Genomic DNA, 8,881 nt, shown 5'->3' on the forward strand with positions numbered 1-8,881 from the left:
AGAGGAACAAGGGAGAACGTGGTTGCATACGTACGTTTTATTACTAGCATTTCTTATACGTAAGTTTAATTTTGTTATTATTTTTATATACTAACAAAATGATATACTTTTTTTTTTATAGGATGATTCTAAACGGTTTAGACTACATAATCATATATTTGATAGGGAGCCAAGTGAGGCTATCAAGCCTTACTTGCAAAGAGCCGGTTTTGGACTTGTCTCCAAAATTAATTTTAGAAGTGTTGATTCTAAACTTGTAATTACGATGCTTGAGAGGTGGAGGCCTGAGACACACACGTTTCATTTGCCGACTGGTGAATGTACAATCACATTAGAGGATATAAATATGTTGTTTGGCCTCCGCGTAGATGGGAGAGCTGTAGTAGGTGAGACCGAAGGTCCCGATTATGCTTGTATCGATGCTTTAGGCATACAACCTTTTAGTGATAGGGTGAAGGGTTCGGTAAAATTAACATGGATACACGACGAGTTGGATGAATTAGAAAAATATTCTCAACAAACCGAGGAGGAAAATATACTACATGCAAAATAATATATCTTAAGTATGATTGCTGTTTTATTTCCTGATAAATCTCATAGTGTATTGCATTCTTCTTGGTTCAAATTTGTCAAAGATTTTGATGAATGTGGCAAATATAGTTGGGGGTCCGCGTGTTTGGCTTACCTTTACAGGGAGATGTGCAAAGCATGTCGTGTAGGATGCATGAGTGTTGGAGGATGCTCACTCATTCTCGCTGTGTGGACATACTATCGCATTCCACGACTTGCTCCAAAGAGTGAAATTGCTCCATCCTATCCATACGCCACTAGGTAAATTCTTTACTCTATATATTTATTTTTCCACTAAATTAACGCATATTCCTAATTGAACTTTTTAAATATGCAAGATTTGCACAACGAGGTATGGAGTATTTCTCATCTCCAAATACTTTTCTTGATGGATATCGTTTCATTTTGGATCACATGGTCCAAGGAGATGTAAGTTATTTTCCAAGCCATATACTATATCTTTCATTTACTTGAATACGACTCTTATATTTATTTATGTCTTACAGTTTTTGTGGAGGCCTTACGAAGAATATCCTCGTCGCACTCAACGAGAAGCTCGAGCGTGGAGTGCAACTACATATATTATCTGTTTTCATATTGTGGAAATGCATCACGCCGACAGGGTTAGGCTTCAATTTGGTTTTACGCAAAACATCCCTCAACCCCCGAGGTGTCTTGGAGATCATCACTTGGTAACGAAGAATGATGTAAAGGATTGTAATTATCGAGATGTGAACATTAACGAGAACAATGAGTGGAAAGGTAGAAAAAACTTAATAATGACAGGTGAGTTGAGTACTACTTTACGCCACACCGATGAATATATGCAATGGTTAAGAAATATTCCATTGTTATATTTGTCGAAAGAAACGTATTTGGCAGACCCTCGTCATTACACCTCCTCTACATCAACCCCACAAACAACCTTTCATCAACAAATCCCACAATCATTCCAACCAACCACACAATTACAAACAACACCACAATTCCAACAAACACCGCAATTCCAACAAACACCACAATTCCAAACAACACCACAATTCCAACCAACAACACAATTCCAACAAACACAATTCCAAACACAAACTTCTTCCTTTCCACAAACATACCAACACACTCAAACCACACAACAACACACATTTTTTGCCACCCCATCTCAAATTCCAACCCCTTACACCTCAACCCCCCAAACAAACTACTACTATCACCAAGAACAATATCAACAATCAACACTTCGACCACCGCTACATAACACCCCAATCCCTCAACCCGACTTCAACCAATCATACTCCCAATCTCAACCGCCTTCACTCTCCCAACCACAACATACCTTTGACACCACAAATGTCTACTATCCAGACTTTTCATATAATGTGCCACAAACCTTTGTAGCTTCTACTCAAGGATTCATTGACATCAGTGATGATCAAGTACTCGAAAATTTACCGACAATATCTCCACAACAACTGGCGAGGTTTATGAATGATGGTCCGTCGCATCAAAACGATGAACTTTCAAGCGACGATTCTCCACAAAGGCAACCTCCACCAAACATTGAGCAACCGTTAGGTAAGGGTAAGAGAGCAAAGATACCCAAAAAATGTCTCACTGGGGGCCATATGGTCCAACCAAAGCCCAAAAAAAAATAGGCATTTTTTCCTTGTACGTGTTTATGTATTAAATAAAATAAATATTGGAAATACAATTTTTTTATTGTTTTTATTTAATGTATTTAATTTATATTTTAATGTTTTTATTTAATGTATTTAATTTATTATATTTTTTATTTAATGTATTTAATTTATTATATTTTTTATTTAATGTATTTAATTTTAATTTTAATGTTTTTTATTTAATTTTATTGTTTTTTAATCTTTAATTAAAATAAAATATCAATTATAGACTTTAATAATCATTTAAATAAAAAAAAACAAAAAAAAAATGGCCCAGTTAGCGTCCGGCCCACCCCTGGCCGGACCCAAACTATGCAAAAATATCCTTCATCTGTCCGTCCAAGGGGTGGCCGGACCCAAACAAGGAAAGTGGCATATTGGTCATTTTTTTTCACTTTGGGGCATTATGGTATATTTTTTTCGTTTTTGTGGCAGTACAGTAAAAAAATCATGTGATGCAAGGAAGTACTCCATAAACATAGGGCTGCTAGAAACACATAGGTCTACAGCAACGCATGGATATCCATGTTTCCATCTACTTTCAGAGACAAGATCTTCTCTACTTTCACCATTATCTTAATATACTGGTCATAAAGAAAGTGTTGAAAAGTATTATGTTTGTTTGTTTACTTGAAAAGTATATATATATATATAGATAGATAAAACAGTTGATGCTCAGTTAAAAGACAATAGTTTAGGATCATACTGAATCATAATATCTTATAGAGTGTTTCCAAGTCATGCATTTGTTTCTTATGGTGGATAAATTGAAGAGGTTAATGAAAATGATAGTGAAAAAAAATTAAGAAAGCAAATTATAATTTGCACAAAGTATGTACAGTTCAACATGTGCTAAAGGGTTTGAAACATGTTATTGATGCTGAAATGTAATTAATATTTTGGAGAATTTAATTTTATAACTTACCAAATGTTGGTTAGATTTGGTTGAAGTACGTCCATGTCCGAAAGTTTTTAAGTATTCTGTATGTACAGAAGAAAAAGAATGAAATACTTTATTGCCAAGTTTCAAATAAGGTGGCATCATCTATAAAGAGACTTGAAAAGTTATAAAAAAATTGATTATCTATAGTTATCAAGTGCTACCTCATTGGGGTTCATGAAGTCATTGAATAACTTGATAACTTTTTTATCCCTATTAAGCATTACAATTGAACATTGCTTATAGAAAGTCGAATAGTTGACACGGAAGGAAAAGTCTTGTTCTAATATAGCATTAAGTTTGATAGTGTAGATTTGTTGGTGATCCTCGTCAACCTAAAAGATGAAGAAAAGAAATGCATATACATTAATTGATCGTATAAGATATGAGGAAAGACATGAAACTACAAAAAAGTGTGATCATACATCCTTCATGATCTTCCTTAATTTGACAGTCGTCATGCCAACAATTGAGACATAGTCTTTGTCCCAAAACATATTTGTACAAATATGACCTTAATATTGAACATAAATTTCAATTTTATATCTACATTGACATTAGGCCATTGAATATTAGGTACAAAAAAGAAAAAGTAGTTTCAAAATGAAACTCATTTGGTAACTTCAACAACAACAACAACATCCTTTCCACCACTGGAGCATTGAAAAGCCTGACCAGGATTCTTGCTGAACGGTGTTGCAACCAGAACAACATTTGTAGTACCAACCATTTATGGTTGATTTGTAACAGCATTGTTTGAATTGACATGAGCAATAAATTCATAAGAATAACCCTCCCACAAAGTACAATCAATTATGTTTCCACTCCTATCTTTAAGTAATAAGTTAAGAAGAGTATTCACACTCGTTTGTGTCTTGACCACCTCATGCAAGCATCGAATAAAATCTAATGCAAAACAGAACAGAAAAGGGCATGATGGGAGTTATGTGCATGCAATGAAAACAATGAAAGTTTAATAAAGAACAAAATATAGTATTAGCATATACGTAGTCAACAATAGAACTTCCACACAGAAAATCAGTTATAGGTTTGAAGTTGAATTGGTGAGGTGGTATGTCCTTGACCTCGCTCTTAGTATCAGTCGTGGCACTTATGAATAGAAGTTTTAGTTGGTTTTGACAAACCTTGTAAGGTAAATCATTGTTCAGGGGTTCTCTGTTGTACAATGTATATGTCTCGTGTCCAGTTAACTTGTCCATCCAAATTTTGTAATCCCTAGGCCATGTGAAAACTTGAATTTGGTTACACCCTGTTTATCAAAGTTTAGTTTAATAAACATGAAACCATAAATATGCTAATTTCTGTCAACCGGTGTCAACCGGAGTTCTGTATTCACTTAACAATCCTACTTTTTAATTTTCTAATCTAAAACTATAAACATTCTAATGTCCTAAAATTAGAAGACATATATGATAATAAGTTTAAGAAAATTATGAGTCTACAGGATTGTTAATGAAAGTTATTTGTCAAGCTCTTAAAAGTACAAAATGAATCAAGAATGTATAGAAAGGATGTATGGATTTCGTTAAGACAGTACATAAGCCAAACCAAGTAGAAATCCATGTTAACACAGTTAAGACAAACAAAGTATATTTATACATCTTATTTAAAGCTACAAAAGTTATTTATATGCTTCATAAAGTAGATTTATATGTTTCACACCAGTTGAAAACCAGTTGTTTGTAGCACACATAAGCTGAAGCAGAAAAGTTGATTTTTTTTTTAAGAAACATAAAAGCTACAAAAGTTAAAGCAAGGACATAACATTTGTAAGCTTGTTTGTAGCACATAAGCTAAAGCACAAAAGTAGAAATTTTATTTAGAAGAAACATAAAAGCTAAAGCAAGTGGAAAACATTTGTAAGCTTGTTTGTAGCACATAAGCTAAAGCACAAAAGCTGAAAACATAAAAGCCATTTAAGTTGAAAGCTTATTCATTTGTAATCGTAAAAAGTTTTTTTGAAGAAACATAAAAGCTACAAAAGCTAAAGCAAGGAAAGAACATTTGTAAGCTTGTTTGTAGCACATAAGCTAAAGCATAAAATCTGAAAACGTAAAAGCCATTTAAGCATAACAAAAAACGAAAAGCCAGAACACAAGATTCATTCCACATAACAGCTTATTCAGAACACAAAAGCTTTTTCAGAAGACAAAATCTTATTCATAACAAAAAAACTTATTCAGAAGATTCAAAATGAAGAAACAAGAATGTAAATGCAACGCGAATATATTGAGAAAGGACGTTAATTTAAGGTGGTTACCTCAAACAAAATTGAAAGGTGTTGAATATGGAAGAACCCGAGAGAGATGAGGTGAAAGTTGAACATCATAAACGATGAGAGAGAGGAGGTGCTAAGCAAGGTTGTCAGAATCGAGTTTTTACCTTGACTCTTTTTACCTAGGTAAAATCGAAACTTAAAATCGAAACGTAAAATCATAGAGTTTACCTCATATTAAAATTATATTAAATTTATATATACGACATATATATACTTATATAATATTCTAAATGCATTAATTATTTAAAATTTTAATTTAATTATAAAGAAAAAATATACTATATCACCATAATAAAGTGTAATATTCACAAACTTGTATCAAACTACATAAATTGTCCATCAAATCATGAAACGTTACATCCAAAAGATTATTAAAAGAATAATAGTTTCTTAAGTTTTTGAAGTTCAAAAAAACAAATATTTTCAAGTTCATAAAAACAAATATTTTCATCTCCATCTTCAACTTAATCAAAAGTTCAATCCTTTTACAACATCATCTTCATTAAAACATTCATATTCGACTAAAATGTTAAATATTTTTTAATATTATAATTAAGATATGAATGTAAATAAAATTAAAAATCTATAGATAAAATTTTATGGGTCAAAATACAAAATGTGATTTATAAATTTTGACAAAAAAAAAAGTAAAATCAGGTCAAAGAGTAAAATCCAACAATTTTACATGATTTTACACGATTTTACCGATTTCAAAAAGATTTAAATCACTTAAAATCATTCCAGAATATGATTTTACATTAAAAAGTTTTTACCTGCGATTTAACACGAAATGCTGACCTAGAAACGTGAAATCTATAGAGTTTAGGTTTTAAATCGAGATTTTAACAACCTTGGTGCTAAGGTTTTGATTGAAATGTATTAAAAATTGATATTGTGTTTACCCGGGTAAATGGAGGATCCCATAGATAATGAGAGAGTCTTGAAAATGAAAAAAAGTGTGAAAAGAAGGTGGATAGAGAAGAATGAGAGGGAAAAGAGAATTTGAAAAAAAGTGTGAAAAGAAGGTGGATAGAGAAGAATGAGAGGGAAAAGGGAATTTGAAAAAATTGAATGACACTTGTACAAAAGGACTATTTTTATTGGTTGGAATTAATTCAATTAGTAAATTACGATAAGGGGCAATTCTTAGTGTTAATTAAAAAGCAAGGAAGGGTAATTTAGACGGTTTGGTGGTATCTTTCATTCTTAGTTAGGTAGTTGGTAGTTGATTTTATTAACATTAGACTTTTTAGATCATGTTTAAGGTAAGTTACAAGTTTTTCAATTTGACCATATAAATGACAAGCTAAAAGCACACGGGAGTTTAACCGTAGTTTCTGACATTAGAGAACCATCTACTAAATTATTTAGGAATTTTTTGCTTAATGTATCTATATAATTTAAATAAAAATAAGTAAACTTCATTATTAAGGCACAATTATATTATGTGTTTTTCAACACTTAAGCTCGGACACTAAAATAAATAATAGATTTATAATAAAGTTTTTACATTTTTTTTTGTGTAAGCAAGAAATATATTAAAGGGAGAACTAAGGGTTCTCCAATCTTTTTATACGAGGCACAGGCGAAAACCCGACAAAAAGAAAATTACCCACCAATTAAACTACAAGAGAAAAGAAATAGGATCTTTAAAAAACTCATAGAAAGAATAATTGAGATGAATAATTGGATCTTTACATTTGTCAATTCGGGCGTCATGAAAAATTCTCTTTTTATTTCTCAGTTAATAAAAAATCGATGAGTTCAAAATTATCTACACATTTGTTCGAGAGATAAGATAGAATCTTTTTTTAAAAAAATTCGTTACATTGTTTACACATAATATAAATAAATTAGTTTGTTTAGAAACTGTATTGTTTTCTCATAATATTATATTATTTACACAAAATAATAAAGTAAAGTTAATGATATTTACGAGCAGAAAAGATGGCCAGCAACTGTGAGGCTTAAGCTTCTGGGCGTTTGAGTTAAAAGGTGGTTATACCTGCAAGGCACTTCGATGTCAAAGTAAGTGTTTGGACAACAAGGTACGATAGAAAAGTGAGAGAAATTGGGTTGAAAAGTGATTACCTTGCCCTCTAAGGTCAGAGGGCTATTTATGGGAAAGTTCTGTAACGGTCAAGTCCACTTTTTTAGGGGTCCAGGCGTGAATTGCGGCCAGGACACACGGAAAGCTAGCTGTTGTCGAGCACTTGACTTCAGCATGCTCGACCCTGACTTGTTGTATGCCCGGAACGTATCGGGAGCTTGCTGCCGCGTGTTTGGGCCAGGACGCATTGGGCTAATAGAGTGGATTCGGCCAATTTCGAATAATTGGGCCAGTCCGGATCAGTTAACTTTCCTGAAAATCTAGATTTTAGATCTTCGATTTATTGAATTTTTTAGTAGATCAAATGTTGGTTGAAAATATTCTCTATGACTTTTACTTGCATTTGTTTCTGATATAAGACAAAAAAAGTAAGATAAATAAATGATTTTCTGCTCAAATAAATATTTAAGAACACAAATCTTTAACACAATAATGTTTTGCTCCTATAATCCATCGTAGAGATCTTTTATGGCAAATGCTCTTGAAAATATTAAAGTGTTGGATGTAGATAGTTCAAGCGCTTCACGATGTTTTATTAATTGTTTTTTAAAATTTTCCGAATGCTTTTATAATGGAAGTTTGTTATCTTTCATGTGGATTACTATTGGTAGTGTCTTGAGCGTTGATACTAATGAAATGGACGATAAAAATTTGTTTAAGAACAATGATCAATATCCTCAATAATCACGCCAAAATTATATATACTCTCGATTTTGTCAAAAACCGAGGTAAGATGTTTTTGCCCCTCGATTTCATTAGAGAACCGAGGTGAATAAGCTTTTTTTAACATTACATTGTTTACACATAATATTAAGATACATTATTACATCAAATGCAATTTTATCATAGTAGTTGTTATTCTTGGAGAACAAAAAATCTTTTAAAGTTATATGAATTGCATGCATCCAACTTCTAAGTTATCTATTGCAACTATGAATTATTTGTTCCAATCATTGAGAATTTTTTTTTCTGCACTTGTAATCCATCTTGGAGAACTTTTCCTAACTTCTTTAAGTTCCAAGATTTCATTATCTTGAGCAAATGTTTTCATGGAAAATGATTTCACAAAAAAGATATATAGTGGTGGATATAGTTAACTTATTGCAGATTGATGTCTTGTCAATATTTTGAACATTGTTTTTTTATGAATGTAGGGTACAGATTTGTTGTTGTGGCTGTGTAACAAAACCCCTCGGTGTTTTAAAAAAACCGAGGGAAAAGTATTTTTCTTTTTTCAATACAAAAAGGTAAAATAAGGTAACCACTCGGTTTTAGTAAAAAACCGATGT

The 8,881-nt window shown here is 32.0% G+C and overlaps 1 protein-coding gene across 1 annotated transcript; it reads left to right on the plus strand.

The window, feature by feature from the left end:
* The first annotated feature begins 565 nt into the window (after positions 1–565).
* On the plus strand, positions 566–2,686 carry LOC131634622 (serine/threonine-protein phosphatase 7 long form homolog). The gene is made up of 5 exons (XM_058905279.1): positions 566–831; positions 909–999; positions 1,077–1,356; positions 1,963–2,139; positions 2,679–2,686. Exons 1-5 carry the CDS (start codon positions 566–568, stop codon positions 2,684–2,686), a joined length of 822 nt encoding a protein of 273 aa, XP_058761262.1.
* The last annotated feature ends 6,195 nt before the right edge of the window (positions 2,687–8,881 follow it).

The sequence above is a fragment of the Vicia villosa genome, unplaced genomic scaffold (genome assembly GCF_029867415.1).
Source record: "Vicia villosa cultivar HV-30 ecotype Madison, WI unplaced genomic scaffold, Vvil1.0 ctg.001323F_1_1, whole genome shotgun sequence".
In the NCBI taxonomy this organism is placed as follows: domain Eukaryota; kingdom Viridiplantae; phylum Streptophyta; class Magnoliopsida; order Fabales; family Fabaceae; genus Vicia; species Vicia villosa.

Bases quoted from the DNA above. Each gene is read 5' to 3' on its own strand.
- LOC131634622 (XM_058905279.1), top strand. From the start codon at position 566: ATGATTGCTGTTTTATTTCCTGATAAATCTCATAGTGTATTGCATTCT. The intron at 1,000-1,076 runs GTAAGTTATTTT...TATGTCTTACAG, and splicing joins ATCACATGGTCCAAGGAGAT to TTTTTGTGGAGGCCTTACGA. The intron at 1,357-1,962 runs GTGAGTTGAGTA...AAACCTTTGTAG, and splicing joins AAAAAACTTAATAATGACAG to CTTCTACTCAAGGATTCATT.